We start from the raw sequence: 22,908 nt of genomic DNA, 5'->3' as shown, positions 1-22,908 counted from the left end.
CAAGTCCCTGGAGTTGCAGAGAGTGGGACATGACTGAGTGGCTGAACAACAACAAGCATTTATTTTGGAAAGACTTCAGAATCCTCAAGTTTTGAGACCTTTCTGGAAGGACTCTGGTCCCGTTTCAGCTTCCATCCTGTGAAGTCCCATCTCACCCTTCACTTGGTGCCAACTCTGAGGCTCTTTCTTTTTACTCTCTCTAGTCAAACCATCACAGGCTTCCCAGGTGGCTCAGTGGTAAAGAATCCGCCTGTCAATGCAGGAAATGCGGGTTCAATCCCTGGTCTAGGAAGATCTCCTAGAGAAGGAAATGGCAACCCACTCAAGTATTCTTGCCTGAAAAACCCCATGGACAAAGGAGCCTGGTGGGTTACAGTCCACGGGGTCGCAGAGAGTCGGACTCAATGAACAAACAACAACAAACGAAGCCGTCATCAAGTCCTGCCAATCCCTCCTTTCAAGGCTGTGTGTGTGTGTGCTAAGTCACTTCAGTCATGTCTGACTCTTTGTGACCCCATGGACTGTAGCCCCCCAGGCTCCTCTGTCCATGGGGATTCTCCAGGCAAGAATAACCGGAGTAGATTGCCATGCCCTCTTCCAGGGGATCGTTCCAATCCAGGGACTGAACCCACATCTCTTATGTCTCCTGCGTTGTCAGGAGTATTCTTTACCACTAGCACCATCTGGGAAGCCCTCAAGGCTGCAGTGTTGCTTTAATTAATTCCTTCCTCTCATTTCCTCTGTGAGTCCCCAGCCTCATCCCCTCCCTCCAGGGCTTTCCGGGTGAGTTGGTGGCCTTATCCTCTGCTTTGTAGGGTTGCCCTGGCAGCCTAGGAAACACTGAGTCCTATGGTTTGAAACATGCAAAAAAAAATCAAACGTCACAGTCGACACTGTTCCCTTCCATATCCCGTGTATCCATACTCTGCTTAGTGTTATTTCTTTGCATTGGGTGGATCAAAAGGGTCATTTGGGTTTTTTGTGACAGCGTATAGAGAAACCTGAATGAACTTCTGGGCCACTCCAATAGTTGTCTCTCTCATCCCCCAGCTGGATTTAAAGCTCCCACAGGCAGGGCCATGCACATCGCTCTTTATACACAGCTTCCAACGTTCCACTAAACTCCTGGCTCAGCATCAGACCCTCAGTTGGCTCTCCACAGTCAAGCAACAAACATTTGGAGCTTGGTGTTGAATCAAGGGATACATGATCATTCTGAGAGTCTCGGAACATTTTCTGAAGCACATTACCCTCTAAAGTTAAGCATTTGATAGCACTGGCATAAACAGATGCTTTTAAGGTGACTTTTCTTACCCTCCTGAAGTTGCCAGTAATTGTTGAACCTTCCCTTATTCAAAACTTGCAATCATATGGAAAATTTCCAAATGGTACAATATTATTTCTAGACAGTCAAAATACAATATTCTCTCAATTAATTGTATCTATAACCAGTACTCAATCATTCAGTAGAGAAATACTAAAATATTTTGATAACTACACAGCTGTAGTTGTATCTGTGGACTTAATGTCAATTATAATAAGAAATATTGGCTGCCTGGAGTACTATGTTGAGGAGGAGTCTGAAGTTATATCCAGGCTCAGAGGGGGAAAATAGGCATGCTTAGCTGTCATTTCTGGCAAGGGTGGTGGATAAGAACGAGAAATTTCTGAGTCAGTTGTAGTGAGGTGGATGAACCTAGAGTCTGTTGCACAGAGTAGTAAGTCAGAAAGAGAAAAACTAATATTATATATTAACACATGTATATAAAATCTAGAAAAATGCTACTGATGAACCTATTTTCAGGGCAGGAATAGAGACGCAGATGCAGAGAAGGGACTTGTGGACACAGTGGGGGAAGGACAGGGTGGGACGAAGGGACAAATTGAGAGAGCAGCATCGACAGACACATATTCCCATGTGTAAAACAGAGAGTTTGGGGGGATAGCTATGCTGTGTAATACAGGGGGCTCAGCCCGGTGCTATGTGATGAGGAAAATGGGTGGGATGAGGGCCTGGGAGGAAGGCTCAAGAAGCAGGGGATATATGTATACAAAGAACTGACTCACGTTGATGTACAGCAGAAACTAACATAACATTGTAAATTATCCTCCAATTAAAAAAAAAAAAGATAGAGATTTCTGCACAAGTGGTGGATAAGGACTAGTGGTTTCTGCCTGGGTGGGAGATGGCAGACAGCAGTACATGTGCCACGTATTTGCAAGCCTAATTAACATGCCTGTTAGTATCGTGAAACAGAACCTGTCAGCAACATAAGAGGCTTTGCCAGATCAGCAAGCCTAAGACATTGAAATGAGTTGAATTTGTCTTGTTTTTCATCGCTGTTGCTTAGTCACTAAATTGTGTCCTACTTTTTGCAACCGCATGGACTGTAGCTCATGAGGCTTCTCTGTCCATGGCATTTCCTAGGCAAGAATACTGGAGTGGGTTGCCATCTCCTCCTCCAGGGGATCTTCCTGACCCAGGGATTGAACCTGCGTTTCATGCACTGCAGGTAGATTCCACTGAACGACGACTAGGGAAGCCCAGGGGGCTGAATAGTGTCCTGTAAAAATTTATGTCTACTTGGGATCACAGAATGTGACCTTAGTTGAAAAACATAGTCTTTCCAGGTATAGTTAAAGATCCAGATGAGCTCATACTGGATTAAGGTGAGTCCTAAATCCAACAAGAGTGTCCTCATAAGAGACAAAAAAGGACACACAGACGTGAGAAGGCCACGTGGAGATGGAAGCATAGTTTAGAGTGATGCTGCCACAAGCCAAGGAACACCTGGAGCCACCAGGAGCTGCAGAGGCAGGAAAGGTTCTTCTCTAGAGCTTCTAGAGAGAGCACGGCCCTACTGACACCTTGACCTCAGACTTCAGGGCCTTCAGAACTTTGAGAGAATAAACATCTTTTGTCTTAAATCACCAGATTTGTGGTACTTAGTTATGCCAGCTTTAGAAAATGATAACAGACACAAATAAATAGATTGCTAACGCTGGCCTTTAGGCTAGTGGGGAGTTTGATTTATTTTGGGGGGATCCTAGCACCTGTACCACCACCCCTATCAAAATGATCTGTGATTACAGAAATTGATTTCTCTGGTATATTATGCCAGAATCTTGGTTCGGCGTGAGGTTGAAGTTCTCTAATGAATGAGCCAGAGATCTCTCTACTCTCCCCCTCTCCCTTATCCCCCCGTCTTGTCCTGAGACACACACTTGAGCACCGTGGTCAGTTACTCTGCCAGCATTTTTGGGAGCCAAGCAGGGTAACAGATCTTCTCCGCCAAGACCTTAAGATGTGCCTCGAACTTCTGTTGCCTTTGAGAATCTATCAGGACACCAGTGTAACCAATGGACGACTTAAAGCCATCTCGCACCTGTGATGAGCAAAAATTCTTAGGACAGTGACTATATTAAAATATGGAGTGGGAAAAATTGGGAGATTGGGACTGACTTATATACACTACAGTCACTTCAGTTGTCTGACTCTTTGCAATCCCATGGATCGTAGCCCACCAGGCTCCTCTGTCCATGGGATTTTCCAGGCAAGAATACTGGCATGGGTTGCCATGCCCTCCTCCAGCAGATCCTCATAACTCAGGGATCGAACCCACATCTCTTATGTATCCTGCTTTGGCAGGTGGGTTCTTTACCCACTGAGCCACCCGGGAAGCCCATATACTATTGCTACTATGAATAAAACAGACAGCTAATGAGAACCTACTGTAAAGCACAGGGAACTCTACTCAGTGGTCTGCAGTGACCTAAATGGGAAGGAAATCTGAAAAAGAGAGGATACATATATATGTAGAGCTGATTCACTTTGCTGTACAGTAGAAACTAACACGACATTATAAAGCAACTATAGTCCAATAAAAATGAATTTTAAAAAATGGAGAGAAAATTTTAAAAAGGTACCTGCAACGTTAAACTCTCTGGCCAGTTGAATATTTGCAAATTGAAAATCTGTCCAAAGTGAACTCGGAAGTCTGCCCCGAGCGGCCGGCTCTCTGTCCTGGACACCTCCTTGTTGTTGAAGGTCACTTTTAGGAACAGCGAGCGTCTCTTGATGTCCTCCCTTCGCATGACCTCCACCCTGCAGAGTGAGACCATCCACGGGTGGGTCAATATTCGTGTACTAAGTGTAAGTGGAGTGGCTGACACAAGGATGCTGAGCAGAGTGAGATACACTGGAGGTGATGCTCCAGTTGCTTCAGTCTTCACTGAACCAAGGCAGCCACAGGTCTTGCAGGGACACCTTCCTGCAACCTACTGTATAACACAGGAAACTGCTCAGTGTTCTGCGGTGACCTAAATGGGAAGGAAATCCGATATAACAATACATGTGATGTGAAATAAGAGGTACTGGAAAGCCTACAGGTGATTTAGAACTGTGGTCCAAGCATCGTTGTGCTACAGTCTTTAAATTTTTTTTCCAAGCAAGCCTTACGTTTGCATCCCAACAGTTTAAGTAAACAGAGTTGTATTATTTGTCAAATGGAGTGAATTCAGACCATAAAGGCTAATAGTGGTTTATGTTTGGATGTGATGTTTTATCCTAAAAAAAATCATAGCATATTGTAGCAGTGGGGTCAACTCAGCTTTTCCAAAATCCAAACTTTTTCCTAATAATTTCCGACGGTGAGTCACTGCTCTTTGGCTGTATGGAACTAAGAAAGGTTCCTTATTTTTAAAGGTCGTTTGAATCCCAGTAGAAGACAGGAGGTATCCTAGTAAGCATATCATTCTTATAGCCAGGAAGTTAAAAAAAAAAAAAAGTCAACACCTTCAAGAGCGGTCTTTATTTGTAGAGATGCCCACTCCAAATGCCACTTATTGCTTAAGTCAATAGTAACTCAGTCTGTTAAGAATTCGAAAAGGTGAGAGCATAAAAATCCAAAACATACTCAGGGTTTTTTGAGTGTTATTTTTTTAATATTATGGTTATATGTATACACACAACATAATACTTACCATGTTAACATTATTTAAGTAAGCCATTTTGTGGCCTTAAGTACATCTACAATGTGATGTGACAGACACCATTATTCTTCTCTAGAATGTTCTCATCATCCCAAATAGAAATCCTGTACTCATTAAACTGGGAGAGTAGGTTTAACTTTTTACATCTCTATAACTTAGGCCTCGATGGACATGAGTTTTGAGCAAGCTTCTGGGAGTTGGTGATGGACAGGGAAGCCTGCTGTGCTGCAGTCCATGGGGCTGAAAAGAGTCGGACATGACTGAGTGACTGAACTGAACTGAATTTAGGCCCATCCTAGGTGTGAAATTGCTCAATTATTTTTCCTATAAAAAACAGTTGACACCATCTCAAGAAGTATCCAAGACCCCCAAAGACTTGACTCTGAATTTTTAAAAAGGCTTATTTCCAGTAACCTCACGCCAGTGACAGACCTGATACGCCTCCTTCTTCTGCTCAGCCCCCTCCCCTGACGGCCTGGTGAAGGGGGTGGGTTATAATCACTGACTCAGGGAAACCTGGTTTATAGTCCCCAAACCCAGTGAAAACTCAGAAACCTCAGACGGAGGTATACATTTTTGGTCAAAATGGGACTCATTATCAAAGACTGCAAAATCAAACCTAAATTTTCCCTTTAAAAGACATACCATGGGGACGTCCCTGGTGGTACAGTGGATAGGAATCCACTTTGCCAGGGAGAGGGCATGTGCTAGCAGTGATGACAAAGGACACACTGAGGTTACAGATAAAGGCTGCAAAGCAGATGCCACGCAGGCAGGCACTGTGCAGAGCACTCCCTCCAGGCAGCTTCCGGGAGTGAACTCCCCTGGGGTCAGTGGGGGTATACTGGGCGGGTGAGCCATAGGAAATCACCAAAGTCTGGACAAATGCCTGCAGCAGCATACGGTCCAAGCTAACATATGGCTACAGAGAGTTCAGGACCCTCCCAATCATTCCGTGCCGGCCAGGTGGTGTATACTCCATATGGTGCACATATGTGTGTGTGCGTCGCATGTCAACCTCATTCACCGTCAGAGCGTCTGCTCACCTGGGACACTGGTCGTTGGGCGTCACGCTCCCTGCCAGGCTCAACTCCGGGACCAGCGTGGGCTCCCCCGGCCTCCTCCGGCTCTGGGCTGCTCTCTCCCTCACCTGCTGCTCTATCACCGCCCTGTCCACGGGCTCTGGAGGGGCAGGCTTCTCAGGCTCCTCCCCGGGACCTGGCTCCTCCCTCTCCTCATCGGCGGGACGCTCTTCCGCTTCCTGTTTCTTTTTCTTCTTTTTGGCCCTCTGTCGGGTAAGAGGCAAACTTATCTTAAGTAGAAATTTTGGAATTTCTTTGAAAAGCACAGTCTTCAGATAGCCCTGGGATGTAAACCCAGCTTCACCCCCATCTACAAAATGGGAACAATCATAGGAGATTTTTTTCCAGAGCTGTTGAAATGAGATCACGCCTGGAAAGCACTTATCACAGTGCCTGGTCCCTACAGAGAGCTTAAAAAAGTTGGTTATTAATGTGATCAATTCTAAAGACCAAGGACACATCTTGAAATTAAAGTAAGTCTTGTGAGCAGAACTGGTCCTGCAGGTCACACTGATCTTTTTTTTAATTTTTATTTTTAATTGGAGGGCAATCATTTTACCATTTTGTTTTGGTTAACAGTGTGAATCAATTGTAAGTATATATATATGTATCTCCATATATCCCCTTCCTCTTGGGCCTCCTTCCTACCCCTCATGTACCCTAATGTTCACTGCAGCACTGTTTACAATAGCCAGGACATGAAAGCAACCTAAATGTCCATCAACAGATGAATAGATAAAGATGTTGTGGTACATGTATACAATGGACTATTACTGAGCCATGAAAAAGAAGAAATGTGAGTCAGTTGAACTGAGGTAGATGAACTTATGCCTGTTACACATCCTGATTTTTACTTATTGTTCCTGATTCAGTTTTGCAGGGACATGTGTACAAAGTCACACAATTTTCTGACAGAAACCCAGAAGCACAATACCCTACATTCATTGGTGTAAGGTGTGTAAAAGGCTTAGCACAGCACTTGACACACTCATGAGCAATTACTATGTTTTACTTATTTGCTCACTCAGATAGTCACAGCCTGATACAGAGACCAGTCTTTGGAAAAAGCTGGCTCTGGTATCTGCTGGCCGGGTCACATTTTCGACAAGTGCATCAACCAGTTCACCCTCTCATCCTTTTGTTCCTGAGCAAGAGGGCCAGGAGGAGACAGAGAATAGCAAGCAGGGGACCCCAGTCTGCCTGCCCAGTTTCCCTCCTCCTGCCCCAAGCGGCCTCCTCCCAGGCCCCCCTGTCCTCCATGGCAGCTCTGTTTAAGGCTGTTCACAGACCTGGGCTTTCTTCCAGGCTTTCCACTGCTGCAGTGTGACTCTGTACACTTCCATCCTCTGTTCGTACTCTTCTGTGTGCTCTTCCAGCAATTCATTTATCTCGGCCTGAATTTCTGCTTCATATGCTTCTTCGTCGGCTTTCTGGTCAACTTTTTCCCTTAAAATAATTTACAACACCATAGGTATTTCTTGAAATTAAGTGACAGAGTAATAATAACAGCAAATACATTTTCTATGCATGCTATAACCCAATAAAACAATGTTTGAAAAAAGCTTACTTTCGCAAAACAAGTTTCAAGGGAGTATTTGTAAACCTCTGGAACTCTCGGAGGGACTTCATCTCTTTCCAGACTTTTATGATGGTCTTAAGCAATGTTCGATCTTTTTCTTGTTCAGCATCACGCAGTTTTCTTGTTTGCCTAGGAGATATAGTATATGGATATGTATTTAAAAGTTATATGGGTGTGTTTGCAAATTAAAAATAGAAACTAATAACACTATAGTGATTGTATAATTAATTTCATAACTATGACATTTCTTATGTACTAGAAAACCAGAAATATGAAATGCAAATTTGAAGTCAGTAGGATGCTGGTCTGTTTCGAGAGGTTATTTAATTTTGTTTTCTCTAGAAGAATCTGACTTCAATAAGACTAAATTACCTAGACAGCATATTAAAAAGCAGAGACATTACTTTGCCAACAAAGGTCTGTCTAGTCAAGGCTATGGTTTTTCCAGTGGTCACATATGGACGTGAGAGTTGGACTATAAAGAAAGCTGAGCGCTGAAGAATTGATGCTTTTGAACTGTGGTGTTGGAGAAGACTCTTGAGAGTCCCTTGGACTGCAAGGAGATCCAACCAGTCCATCCTAAAGAAGATCAGTCCTGAATATTGATTGGAAGGACTGATGTTGAAGCTGAAACTCCAATACTTTGGCCACCTCATGTGAAGAGTTGACTCATTGGAAAAGACCCTGATGCAGGGAAAGATTGAGGGCAGAAGGAGAAGGGGACAACAGAGGATGAGATGGTTGGATGGCATCATCGACTCAATGGACATGGGTTTGGATGGACTTCGGGAGTTGGTGATGGACAGGGAGGCCTGGCGTGCTGTGGTTCATGGGGTCACAAAGAGTTGGACACGACTGAGGGACTGAACTGAACTGAACCATTTAAAATTCTCATTTATACTGTGCAGTCTTAAACAAACAGCCAGCTTTGAAGTTGTGAAAATAAAGGGCCCAGTAAATATAGTTCTCAAGAACTAAATTATTGTAAATAGGAAAGTATGTTGCTGAACCAGTTAACAACTGGTATATTAAAGTCTATCTGTGTTAGTACAAATCACAAGTTCTACATTTAGGAGATGAAGTAATGTTACTACATGCCCTGGCGAGTTTTCTGTGCTGACTAGATTAGCAAAGTTTGGCTTGATTTGTAGAGGCATCATTTGAAAATGTTTTCATTCTTATTGAGTGAAAATAATACTTTGTGTATTTGGGAATTATTTAATGCCTAATTTTGTCCCCTGTACAAATAATAGCCAAATCCAAAACCCAAATGTGCTTCATTATGCTATTAGTTAGTAGATTAATTAATTCAATTTTTTTTCCTCTTGAGCAAGCACCTGATGTCATTCCAGGGGATTCAGAAGTGCGTAGGAGATAGAGGAGATGTCTCTGTCCTCAAGGGGCTTCCCTGGTGGTTCAGACGGTATAGAATCTGCCTGCAATGCAGGAGACCCAAGTTCAATCCCTGGGTCGGGAAGGTCCCCTGAAGAAGGAAACGGCAACCCATTCCAGTATTCTTGTCTGGAGAATCCCATGGACAGAGGAGCCTGGTGGGCTACAGTCCATAGGGTCATAAAGAGTTGGACATGACTAAGTAACTAACATTTTTACTTTCTGTCCTCAAGGAGTTTATAGTTCAGCTCAGGAGACAGACACACAGATAAAGGACTGAAGGTCATTCAGTCGGTATCATGGAAAAGGAAGATGGCGGAAGATAACAGCCGGTTAGTTATTGGGTGGTCAAGACTGAGGACTCTTGGAAGACCTTAGAAAAGCTAGAAGGCCATGAACTAGAATAAGACTCGTTTTGGACAGTTAGGGTGTTTGGGATGGACATGCACACACTGTTATATTTAAAATGGATAACCAACAAGATCCTACTGTATAGCACAGGGAATTCTGCTCAATGTTACATGGCAGCCTTGACGGGAGGGGAGTTTGAAGAATGGACACATGTATATGCATGGTTGAGTCCCTCTGCTGTGCTCCTGAAACTATCTCAACATTGTTCTATCAGCTATGTGTGTGTCCTTGCTCCGTCACTCAGTCATGTCTGACTCTTTGTGACCCCAGGGACTATAGCCCTCCAGGCTCCTCTGTCCATGGCAAGAATACTGGAGAGGGTTGCCATTTCCTCCTCTAGGGGATCTTCCCAACCCAGTGATTGCATCGGTGTCTCCCATGGCTCCTGTGTTGGCAGATTCTTTACTTGAGAAGCCTTTATTCCAATATAAAACAAAAAGTTCAAAAGTTAAAAAAAAATAATAAAGGTACTTCAAGAAGTAACCTAAAAACCTGGAAAAAAAACTACTTCATTTCTGGAAAATGTGATCATCTGAGTCTTCAGTGATCATTAACTCAAGATGGGAAATAGATGGGGAAACAGTGGAAACAGTGTCACACTTTATGTTTTTGGGCTCCAAAATCACTGCAGATAGTGACTGCAGCCATGAAATTAAGAGACGCTTACTCCTTGGAAGGAAAGTTATGACCAACCTAGATAGCATATTCAAAAGCAGAGACATTACTTTGCCAACATAGGTCCGTCTAATCAAGGCTATGGTTTTTCCTGTGGTCATGTATGGATGTGAGAGTTGGACTGTGAAGGCTGAACGCCGAAGAGTTGATGCTTTCGAATTGTGGTGTTGGAGAAGACTCTTGAGAGTCCCTTGGACTGCAAGGAGATCCAACCAGTCCATTCTGAAGGAGATCAGCCCTGGGATTTCTTTGGAAGGAATGATGCTAAAGCTGAAACTCCAGTACTTTGGCCACCTCATGCAAAGAGTTGACTCATTAGAAAAGACTCTGATGCTGGGAGAGATTGTGGGCAGGAGGAGAAAGGGACGACAGAGGATGAGATGGCTGGATTGGCATCACTGACTCGATGGACGTGAGTCTGGGTGAACTCCGGGAGTTGGTGATGGACAGGGAGGCCTGGTGTGCTGTGATTCATGGGGTTGCAAAGAGTCGGACACGACTGAGTGACTGAACTGAACTGAACTGAACTTTGTTTGTTTGCAATGTTTAGAGTTATGTTTGGAGACCTCTCCATTCATCCCCTTCTTTCCCGCCCTGGAGGAAGAAACTGGCATGTGAGTCTTTTCTATCCCTACATGACACAGATGTGTGTGTACCTGGAAGACATGAGTATTATTTCACGTGGTCTTTAGGTTTCATGACCCATATCACACAGCAAGTATCCTCTTCCAACTGGATTTTTTCACTCCACACTATTGTATCCATGATACACACAGGTCTAATTCAGTCACTCTTAACCGTAGTATGGACGTTCATTACAAGACCGAAGCTGATGGGCTCATTCTGGTGTGGGGTTATCTCTAGCTTCTTGATGTTGTAAATGACACTGTGGAACCCTTGCACACATCTCCAGGGTACAGGTGCCCACAGCTCTTTGGAGCGTCTTAAGCAGAATTGCAGGATTCTAACTCATGGGCATTTTCAACTCTTTGTTCATTTCCGGACAAGACACTCTCTCAGAAGTGGTGGCTGTAGCAATATTTGTTTACACCAACAGAGGGTGCAAGTTATCATATTCTGCTCCCCCTAGCCACTTTCCCCAGTCCTCCATGCCCCCACCTCCATCCTCATTCTTTTACTGGGCTTCAACTTTGGTGTTAATACAATGGACACATCTCATTATTTCGTTTGACAGTGAAAGTGCTCGTTGCTCAGTCGTGTCCAACTCTCTGCGACTCCATGGACTGTAGCCCACTAGGCTCCTCTGTCCATGGGGTTCTCCAGGCAAGAATACTGGAGTGGGTAACTATTTCCTTCTCCAGGAGATCTTTTCCACCCAGGGGTCAAACCCGGGTCTCCTGCATTGCCGACAGATTCTTTACCACTAGCATCTCCTGGGAAGCCCATTTGGTTATAATGTATTCAATGCATTCAGGAAAAACTCTGAAAAAATAAACTCTCAATAAGCACAGGGAAAAAAGCAGCAGTTATAGTCATAGATTTTACTCACCGAATCTCAGATTTGTATTCATTGATGGTTTTGGGGGTTGTTTCAAGAGTCTTAGGAGTTTTTGCTGGATTAAGGCCCATCTGAACAGCACTTCTTAGAGCGTGGAGCTTAAAGAGATGTGGATTCAAGTTTTGAGTTAGAAGCTCTACTCCTCACCACATGTGATGTGCTTGGACCCGCCCACTTCTCCAGGGTAAGATGATGCCTGCAACCTCAGACAGGCATCGTTTAGGATGACACAACGGATGTGCAAGCACTCAGACATCTCCATGCTTCCACTGAAGTGAACTTTGACAGAAATATTGCCTCTAGTCTTTATTTGTGTAGTTTATTTATTTTTAGTTGGAGAACAATTGTTTTACAATATTGTGCTGGTTTCTGCCATCCATCAGTATGAATCAGCCACAGGTATACATACATCCCCTCCCTCTTGGACCGTGTGTGTCCATTCTTATTCTGTGGTCCAGACCCATCTGCTCATGACAGGTGCTTCCTTTACTCTAGTGTCCCAGAAACAAGTTTTCTTTCAAGGGAGAAGGAGTCTTTTCTGAAGTCTGGACACAGAATGATATTCTTGTGATACAGAACATAAAATTACAGACTCATAAGAGCAGGCATTGTGGTATTATTTCTTATTTGGGCAGTAAGATTTAAGATCAGGGCCTAAGACTAAAATTATCTGTAATCAAGACTACCCATGAATATTCCATGGGACAGTGTCACATTAGAAGTAAATCCAAAATGGACAGCCATTTCTTTGAGCATCAGTTGAAACAACTGACTTTTGTTGTTTTTGTTGATACCCCAATAGGTATCCTATTGGGGAAATTAACGTGTAATGATGAGAATGTCTCTGAGGACCAAGAAATTCTCAAACCGTGAACAATCTCACCCTCTGAGATCACACAGGCAAGACGCAGCCTCGTATCTTCCATCTAATACCCATTCGAGGTGGGTAAGATCATTTGCTCGGTTTGCACAAATGGTTCTCTAAGCCAAGCGTGTGCCACTGAATTTGCACACATTAAGCGTACATTGTCCTAGACTTTCTTGTGCCTCTAGGTAGGACAACACACCACATCCTAGACAGAGGGAACATGAAGGAGGCACATGAGCCTTTGCTGCTGGTAGGTATTTGTATCGATTGGGCTCCTCGGGAGAACCAACCCCATCAATGATTGGCACGCAAGAGATCACAGATACCTTATCAGTGAGAAACTTTGCCTTGTTCCTCTGGCGTCTTGCAAGGTACTGGTCATACAACTGGGCCAGCTTGGCTGCCAACACATGCTCTCGGCTAAAACAGGGGTGATGCGTGAAGATTAACCCCGAAATATCAATATCCAATTGGAAATTGCCAGGAGCGTCCCCAGATCCAATGAGATGCTGACTTCTGTGGATGTATTTTACTGCCTGCCAAAGAGAGCAGAGTGTGGGGGAAACACAGTCAAGCACTTCCTAGTTCTAACGTGCAATGGGAAAGCCAGGCGCAAAGTCCCTTCTACCCTGATCAAGCCTGGAGAACTACGCTCCAGTCCCCGTTCCCTGGAGCTTTTGGGGCCTGCCCTTTTCTGAACACCACTTCAATCTTGCTTTTCTAGGTCTTTCAGCATTTATCTCTACTGAGTCATAGCCCTAATCTTTGTCATGCGACTATCTCATTTCCTGGAACTCTTGGGTTTTGCAGCTGGTGACCTTGAAATTCTTTTAATGAGAAGAGCATAGATTCTAGTCCAAACTGATCATTACTTGGATCGTAGACACTCTCTCCATGTGGACAAGTTTTTAGTTTGCAGAGAACAGCCAGAGACTAACTTATTGAACCGAGCTTCGTGCTGGCTCTTGTTTTCCTAGGAAGAAGAAAATTAGTCTGCAAAATAACAGAGCAAGAGGGAGGTGGGCAGCTGAGTGTGTTGAAAACAGGAGTGGAAATTTCCACTGGGACTTTCCTGGATCACTTGGTATACAGTGTGCTATATCAACGTCTGTTTTTCTTCATTAAACTCATTCAGATACTCTATGTCGATCACTGCTGCTCTTGTGGGAATCTAGTTTTGGAGGCTGGGAGCTCCAAAACGGGGAGCTGACCTTTTTGATTTTGTGTCTTCATGTTCTCTCCTTGTCATGAACACTGACTACAGTCAGAATGTGGACTTTCAAACTTCTTCGAGCCTCCCCTTTGTGGAGAGGAACTTCTGGAAGTTATTTATGTTGTCTGGAAAATATTCAGCCAGTTCAGTTCAGTCGCTCAGTCATGTCCTACTCTTTGCAACCCCATGGACTGTAGCATGCCAGGCCTCCATGTCCATCACCAATTCCCAGAGTTTACTCAAACTCATGTCCGTTGAGTCGGTGATGCCATCCAACCGTCTCATCCTCTGTCGTCCCTTTTTCCTCTCACCTTCAATCTTTCCCAGCATCAGGGTCTTTTCAAATGACTCAGTTCTTCGCATCAGGTGGCCAAAGTATTGGAGTTTCAGCTTCAGCATCAGTCCTTCCAATGAACACCCAGGACTGATCTCCTTTAGGATGGACTGGTTGGATCTCCTTGCAGTCCAAGGGACTCTCAAGAGTCTTCTCCAACACCACAGTTCAAAAGCATCAATTCTTCAGCGCTCAGCTTTCTTTATAGTCCAACTCTCACGTCCATATGTGACCACTGGAAAAACCATAGCCTTGACTAGACGGACCTTTGTTGGCAAAGTAATGTCTCTGCTTTTTAATATACTGTCTAGGTTGAAAAGATTATGTGGCCCAAATGTTTTATTTACAAGTTATGAGGTTAAATGGCAGCTGCAACTACTCTACTCAGAAGTGACGCTTTCATCCTTCTTCGGCTGTGGGTAACATGTTCAGGAGTCTCTTTGTTTAACCTTCTTCATGATATCATGTAAAGGTGCTGAACTAGGGACAGAAGCCCTGGATTCCAGCTCTGGCTCCACCTCTGAGGATAAAGATCCAGCTGGCATTTTTTGTGTCACCAGGCATCATATAAGGCTTCCTGGTGGCTCAGACAGTAAAGAATCCACCTGCAATGCAGGAGACCCAGGTTCAATGCCTGGGTTGGGAAGATCCCATGGAGAAGAGAATAGCAACCCACTCCAGTATTCTTGCCTGGAGAATTCCAGGGACAGAGGAGCCTGGCAAGCTATAGTCCATGAGGTCACAAAGAGTTGGACATGACTGAGCAACTGAACAAGAACAAGGCATTGTATAAAGTGCGTCACATATATCACCTCACTCATTCTGTCAGGGAACCACGGACTGTTACACAAGATCCTACTCGTGGGCCCTGGAAGGGGTCCACCTTCCTGCAATAACTCCAAGAGATGAGTGGTTGACTACACGTAGCGGGACCTGTTTGTGAGCAGCCGTAGATTGATAGGGGGAAACTGGGACATGAGCTTTACAACCTGGAGCAGGAAGGATGAAGCCTGAGATATGCAGAGGGAGGGATGGAAAGCCGATGGGCGGACTCCAGAATTAGAATCCTAGCTCACAAGATCCCATTGTTCTCCCCATCAGACTAAGCTTGGAGGTCACACTGTGTGTATGTGTGTGGATGTGCATGTATGCATGGACAAAGATGTGCATGTGTGCATGGACAAAGAGGCATTCACACTTGTTATACACTGTGATCTGCTTTTCAGTTACTATTAGTCATTGAAGTAGTAGCAATATTTGACAGTAATACATACACATATGAGTCTTCATTTACCAGTAAATTCGTTGTTGGGTTTTGTGTTACCTTCTTTGTATCGATATTCATGAGTAAGGATATATGAGTGTATTTCTTTTCAGTCTTTCAATTTCGTACTTATTTCCCCCCTAAAAGATTAGTAGACTCTTAATGTATATTTAGGATTTGTGATTTCCTACAGGCATCCAATTTGGCATACCCTCCATTTTCATAAAACAATAATTTTTCTTTCTTAGAAAATAAGTCAGTCTGTCTTTGATGAGAAGACCTACACACAGATTTTTTTTATTTAAAAAAAATGTTCTTGTAAAACTGGGATGTGTTTACAAATTAGGTAGGTTTGAAAAAAATGGATTAACTATACTTCAGTCATTGCTGTTCAGTTGCTAAGTCATGTCTGACTCTTTGTGACCCCACAGACTGCAGCCCACAAGGGTACTCTATCCTTCCCTATCTCCTGAAGTTTGCTCAGATTCATGTCTCTTGAGTAAGTGATGCTATAAAATCGTCTCATCCTCTGCCACCCCCTTCTCCTTTTGCCTTCAACCTTTCTCATCCTCAGAGTCTTTTCCAGTGAGTCGGCTCTTTGCATCAGATGGCCAAAGTATTATAGCTCCAAAATATGCTGAGTCAAATCTCCCTTTGGATTTACAGGGAGGGAACCCCATCCCCACAGGGGTCATATTCCACCAATATTTCGTACCTTCTGAAAGCCCTAGTTCTGACATTAATATCTTCACCCATCATGCTGCCATAACAAAGGCCCATCTATTTCCTCTTTCTTTTGGGTAAGAGTATTCAATTATAACCTGCCGTCGTGTTAAGGGTTTGAACCTGCAGGTGGTGACTATGTGTCTTACGATCTTTCTGGCCACCTGGATTAATTAAAACATTTCCACCTCTCAAAGACTTGTGCCCCTGAGCGTCAATCCAGAGACTTAACGGAAACATTCCTCTCCACTTGCCTGGCTCCTGCTGGTTCTTGCTTTGCTGTTCCTGTTACCACAGGTTCCAGAGTTCTGGGCTCACTCAGAGTGTGGCCCGCAGGTTCTGTCTTGTACTCTGCTTGGTGTAAGTACTGCCAGTGGCATGGTCCTGTGTGTGTGCTGTGTGCTCAGTCCAGCTCTTTGCGACCTTGTGGACTGTAGCCCGCCAGGCTCCTCTGTCCATGGGCTTTCCCAGCAAGAATACTGGAGTGGGTTACTATTTCCTCCTCCAGGGGATCTTCCTGACCCAGGGATAGAACCCTCATCTCCTGCAGCTCCTGCATGGCAGGCGGATTCTTTACTGCTGAACCAATAATATTTCTAAGGTATATTATTTTCATTTCGAAGTTGTTTGATTCTTCAGTCTTTGGTGGAAAACTGAAAATCTAAACTATCAGAGGTGGTGCATGTGGATTGTCTGCTGACATTCTCAGTGCAAGCAGGGTTGCATGCCGATGAAAGAAAAATTTCAAGGTTGTACAGAGAGAGAGCAATCACTGGTGGAATTAAAGTAAAATGTATGTATTTGCCCTCCCTCAGAAAATAATAGCAAGAGAACCTGAATCCAGCCCAGAGCCAGCAGTAGATTCTACAGCTGTTGTTCTGGTCTTCCTGGGAAGTTTTCTCATTCTCCATCTTCTGGGTATGTCTCCAGGATGTCAGGTTGGGGAGTGTATGTTCCTCTTAAAACTGACTAGTTTGTCCTTGGTGTTGATCATGGGGATCTTGCTACAAGATATGATCCTTTTCCTCTGGCATCTCTGAGCTTACATTATCAATGTCCTAAGCCATGGAAAACTCTGGACTGCCTACAACAGGAGAGAAGTTTCTCCATTCCATAGGACAGAAGGTTCTCCATTCAAGGAGAACCAGAGGAAGGAGACGCAGAGAGAGAGACTGCCAGCACTGAGTCCCTGGCCCCAGGGTCCCGGTTCCTAAAGCCCCACCTTCGTTTTGTGATTCATCTCCAGGTCCTTCCGGCTTTGTGAGTCACTAAGTTCTCTCCTCTTAGGCTAGTTTTCAGTGGGTTTCTGTCACTTGCAACTCAAAGAGTGCTGACTACTACAGTTCTTCTAATTTAGCAGGGGACCAGAGGGCTCCCCAGGTGATGCTAGTGGTAAAGAATCTGCCTGCCAATGCAGGAGACACAAGGGATGCAGCTCCATCCCTGAGTCAGGAAGATCCCCTGGAGGAGGAAATGGCAACCCACTCCAGTATTCTTGCCTGGGAAATCCCATGGACAGAGAAGCCTAGGGCTATAGTCCATGGGTTTGCAAAAGAGTTGGATATGACTTAGCAACTAAACAGAACAACTCTTTTAATATGACCTTTGCTTCTTTCATAGCAGAAGCCTGGCATGTTCTCCGTGCTTTGCTATGTTTGCAGCCTAACTCTAGGAAATGATCTCAGAAGACTCCAGCCCCTGCAGATCTCTCTCTTCTAACTTCTTTGCTCTGTGATGCAGGATGACCAGCCCCTCTTAGTGGAACTCTTATCTTCCTCTACTTTCCTGTTTCTTCCCAAAGCTAGGAAGCTCTCCCCTCTCAAAAGGACTGGAAGGAAACCCTCTGTGCTCTCCCCACTGGCTCCTTGCCCAAAGAGAAGGAAGACTGTGTCTGAGTGGAGATTTAATTGAAGCTGAAGATCCACTAGTCCAGGTTCTTGGCTGGACAGGGTCACCGGTGGCATCTAGCTGTCCTTACTCAGCCATCTCCTGAGGGCCTGCTCACTGGCCCGTGGCTTCAGCAGGCACTCCACATGGTAAACTCTCTACACAGGGGCCATAATTCATGGGAGAGAGAGCAGGGAGCCCAATCCATCTTGGGTCCAAGCCACATTCTCCTATCCAGCCTCACCCCTAGCTGAAACTGAGATCTGCACCCTTCTCTGATTCCTGTGCATTTCCCAAGTAGTGCAGAACTTCTGAAGGAGACAGATAAGATTAATGGCCTCCCTCAAGATCCTACTCTCCATAGTAATGACTCTTCTATTTTCTAATTTTAGCCCATAAATTTGTGCTTCATTATATCAGTGTTTCATGCTGAAGTAGATGGATGGATGGAGAGAGAAACTGATGGATTATTAGGTACAAGTTGATACTGTCTAGATCACTAATTATATGATGTATCTTTGTCATAAAGCAAGTAGATGGTAAATCCCTCATGGCCTGGGGCTTGGGTTTATGCTTGCTTTGTAAATCCACTCCTAGGGTCCACATTTCTGTACAGAGTAGCCACTCATTAATATTTGTCTCTGATAACAATATTTTATAGAAATTCACAATTTAATAAAAGGGCAAACACATACATCATCTCAAAACTCATAATGGTCATATGAGGTAGAGATGATGGTGATTTTTTAATTAAGGAAACACCTTCACAGCAGTCAAGGGAGCTGCCCAAAGCCACGACTTAGTAGACACCCAGCTTAGATTCTCTGATTTGGGTCCATGTCTTCTCTGTTCATCACCCAACTCTATGGCTCTATAGTTCTATAGCTTTATAGAATGATCTTATATCCTCTTATTTTGTTTGGCTTTAGCAGCGTTAAAATGTTACACATTTCAAATTACACAAGTTTCTGAATAACGTGATCCTTGCTACATTTCAGGAGAGCAAGAGCAATATAATTCAACGTGAAGGAAGGAAATAAAAACAAACAAGAAAAAATAAAACAGGTCTTTCTTAATACACAAGAATTTAAGGAATAAGTGCACCTGGATTGTGTGTGGGGGTGTGAGTTGCTAAGTTGTGTCTGACTCTTTGCAACACCATGGACTGTAGCTGGCCTGGCTCCTCTGTCCATGGAATTCTTCAGGCCAGAATACTGGAGTGAGTTGCCATTCCTTCTCCAAGGAATCTTTCTGACCCAGGGATTGAACCCAGGTCTCCTGCGTTGCAGGCAGATTCTCTAACGTCTGAGCCACCAGGGAAGCCCAGGTACATATGGATATATCTTAGGAAAACAAGGAAACAACAACAGAAGCTCCAAGACACAGAAACAAAATATTTGTCAGCTAAAAAACTAAGAAAAACAAAATCCTTGAGGAACAGAAAGATTGTAAAAAAGCATAAATTGCATCATTAAATTCATATAAGTACAAAACTAAAGCTAAAGAATATTGGAAATTGTGGTCCTAGACAAGATGTGTAAGTTGTAAGCTTTGATAATAATGTTGTAATGATAATACAGCAAACAAATACCATGATATGATGTTTAAGGGACACGGATTGAAAGCTTAGAAGTGATTTCATAGTAAAAAGTCATTCTATGTTGACCCAAATTGGAAACATTTAAAAAATAATTCTTCTAATCTCTAATGTCACTGTGTGTTCATAGATTTATCTGAACTTTCAGTAAGAATGTATCTGATATTAAAGAAATGTGTAACCAAAGCCTAGCAATTCTTTTAATTTTAATATAACTTCTTTCCCCCAGAATATATTTATTTGATAATTTTTTTAAAAAAGGATAATTCATAAATGTAATCATTTATTGTTGGGGGAAAAAAAAAGTGAAGGCAGGCAACTGCCTATTCGACACCAGCCCATCAGACCTCACTGAGTCCTGTTCTAAGCACTTTGGTGTATTATCTCAACCATCTGCACAACAATCCTAGTAGGCCTATGCCATTTTGCAAAGGAAGAAACACCAGCAGAGAGAGGAGGGAGGGTCAAGTGAACCAAACAAGAGGCAGGGCCAGGACTCAAGCCAGGCAGTGTGGTAAAAGAGCTGGGAAAAATACCATAGAAAGGATTTGTGAGGATAGAAAATCTCCAGTGATATAATACAGAGACAGTGGGGGAAATAACCCTGCAGTATACGTGAGATGACAGAGAGAAAAGAAAAAATATTGGGGCAGCTAACCTGGATATGGGAATAAGACACTGACCCAAGCCTTCCTACCTGGGAAGCTTGTTGCTGATGTAAAAAAGGATTTAAGAAAGGATTCTGTGTGGGCAGGAGACTCAGTCTTACATAACAGGCTTGCTGTTTCCTCTTTATGTGCAAGATAGTGAATTAGTTAAGAAAAGTCAAAATAGGATGTTGCAAATTCATCACTCCAAGCCCTTCAAAAAGCAAAGCACTTTCAAGTAAATTCATGTATTAAAAATGGGAGGGGAGGTTTACCTTTTTATACAGGGTTTCCAGTTCTGCCTTAATGTCCTGCTCCTGTGTCAACATGGGTGGCCGTGAAGGAACCGGCTTGATGGGGTTTGGCAGTGCCAGGATCCTCCCATCATCTCCGAACCATCTCCTCCCCTAGGATCAAGCAGAAGGACAGAAAATAGTTTACAAAAATAAACAGTGTTTGTGGGGAAATTCTCTGTCACCATGTATATTTCATGCACCTCCCCCTGGTCCTGTAGATCTTTTATTTTTTAAAAAAATATTTATTTTAAATTAACGATAATTGCTTTACAATAGTGCTTTGGTTTCTGCCATATATCAACATGAATTAGCCACAGCCGAGAGAAATATCAACAACCTCAGGACATTAAAAGACGCTTATTTCTTGGAAGGAAAGTTATGACCAATCTAGATAGCATATTAAAAAACAGAGACATTACTTTGCCAACAAAGGTCCATCTAGTCAGGGCTATGGTTTTTCCAGTGGTCATATATGAATGTGAGAGTTGGACCATGAAGAAAGCCGAAGAACTGATGCTTTTGAACTGTGGTGTTGGAGAAGACTCTTGAGAGTCCCTTGGACTGCAAGGAGATCCAATCAGTCCATCCTAAAGGAGATCAGTCCTGGGTGTTCATTGAAAGGACTGATGCTGAAGCTGAAACTCCAATACTTTGACCATCTCATGCAAAGAGTTGACTCACTGGAAAAGACCCTGATGCTGGGAGGGATTGGGGACAGGAGGAGAAGGGGACAACAGAGAATGAGATGGCTGGATGGCATCACTGACTCGGTGGACATGAGTTTGAGTGAACTCCGTGAGTTGGTGATGGACAGGGAGGCCTGGTGTGCTGTGATTCATTGGGTTGCAAAGAGTCGGACACAACTGAGCAACTGAACTGAACTGAACTGAACTGAAATAGCATGAGCTTCCCTCATAGCTCAGCTAGTGAAGAATCTGTCTGCAGTGCAGGAGAATGGGGTTTGATCCCTGGGTTGGGAAGATTCCCTGGAGAACCCACTCCAGTATTCTTTCCTGGAGAATCTCATGGACAGAGGAGCCTGGTGGGCTACAGTCCATGGGTCACAAAAGTTGGACACGACTTAGCGACTAATCCACCACCACCATATAGCACAGGGAACTCTACTCAGTACTCTGCAATGGCTATGTGCAAAAAGAATCCACATAAAAAAAAAAAGTGGCTATATGTATATCCTGCAACTAACACAACATTGTAAATCAACTGTATTCCAATGAAAATTTTAAAAAATTGAGTCCTCAGTAACGCCTCTCTGCCACCCAGAGTTAAGATATAGTTTTCAGCCCCCTCCTGATAAAAAAAAGTTTAAGAAAAAGCTAATAGAGTGCTTGGGCTTCCTTTGTGGCTCAGCTGGTAAAGAATCTGCCTGCAATGCAGGAGACCTGTGTTTGATCGGTGGGTTGGGAAGATCCCCTGGAGAAGGAAAAGGCTACCCACTCCAGTATTCTGGCCTGGGTATTCATACACTACAGTCCAAGGGGTCACAAAGAGTTGGACACAACTGAGTGACTTTCATTTTCACATTAAAAGGAGTGGTTAAGAAAAGCATATTTTCTATGAAACAATTTTTAAAAATGTATTTTTAAGTTTTTTGGCTGCACTGGCATCTCTGTTGCTATGCAGGGGCTCTCTCTATTGGGGTGAGCAGGGTCTGACCTCTAGCTGCAATGCTGGGCCTTCTAATTGTGGCAGCTTCTCCTGTTGCAGAGCACAGGGTCTAGGCACACGGACTTCAGTGGCGGTGGCTCCTAGGCTCTAGAGCGTGGCTCAGTAGCTGCGGTGCGCTGGCTTAGTTGCCCCGTGGCATGTGGGATCTTCCTGGACCAGGGATTGAATTCGTGTCCCTGCATTAGCAGGTGGATTCTTAACCACTGGACCACCAGGGAAATTGTATTCGTGAAAATTTCAAGACAGATGACCATGGCGAAAAACAATTGAGGACATTCTATCTTGGGACAATTAAAAATTTCTGTAAATTGGGAAAAGGTTTGCCAATATCTGGATTAGTAGGAAGAGCCTGAATCCAGCTTGGGAAAGGTAGGATTGAGCGGAGAGCGGTGATGTTTGAGGGTCACTAAAGGAATTGACGACAAATTAAACAACAATAACAACAAAACAGCGACAGAATGAACCAGTCTGCAGACACCTTCAGGAGGAAATGAGCCCCACCCCGCAGTGACAACGTCAGGATTAAGACCCTCTGTGAATCCCTCCTTGTCTACACCAGAGAACAGGGCTGAGAGCTCACCGGTTCCTGGGTCAGGAGCCTGTTCTCCATGATGTTCTGGTTGGTTCGCGGCACCTCTGGCCTTGCCCCGATGTAAAGGCCTTCATCTTCCAGGTACCTGGGTTGCACGTTCTCAGGAAGCTTTTTATACGTGGGCACTAGACAGTTCATAAGCACACACGAG

The 22,908-nt window shown here is 43.9% G+C and overlaps 1 protein-coding gene across 7 annotated transcripts in view; it reads right to left on the bottom strand.

Moving 5' to 3' along the window:
• The window catches only part of CC2D2A (coiled-coil and C2 domain containing 2A), a 131,504-nt gene that overhangs the window by 62,042 nt on the left and 46,554 nt on the right, over positions 1 to 22,908 (bottom strand). For all 7 annotated transcript variants that reach the window (XM_061420853.1, XM_061420852.1, XM_061420859.1 and 4 more), the window contains 8 exons: positions 22,746 to 22,882; positions 20,459 to 20,590; positions 12,845 to 13,054; positions 11,642 to 11,748; positions 7,642 to 7,782; positions 7,364 to 7,520; positions 6,039 to 6,280; positions 3,928 to 4,105 (listed from right to left, as the gene is read on the bottom strand). In XM_061420853.1, coding sequence (XP_061276837.1) covers positions 3,928 to 4,105; positions 6,039 to 6,280; positions 7,364 to 7,520; positions 7,642 to 7,782; positions 11,642 to 11,748; positions 12,845 to 13,054; positions 20,459 to 20,590; positions 22,746 to 22,882 — 1,304 coding nt within the window. The remainder of the gene's footprint in view (positions 1 to 3,927; positions 4,106 to 6,038; positions 6,281 to 7,363; positions 7,521 to 7,641; positions 7,783 to 11,641; positions 11,749 to 12,844; positions 13,055 to 20,458; positions 20,591 to 22,745; positions 22,883 to 22,908) is intronic.

Source organism: Bos javanicus, chromosome 6 (genome assembly GCF_032452875.1).
Source record: "Bos javanicus breed banteng chromosome 6, ARS-OSU_banteng_1.0, whole genome shotgun sequence".
Lineage (NCBI taxonomy): Eukaryota > Metazoa > Chordata > Mammalia > Artiodactyla > Bovidae > Bos > Bos javanicus.
The sequence above is the reverse complement of the archived record's forward strand: the minus strand, read 5'-3'. Positions and strand labels throughout refer to the sequence as shown.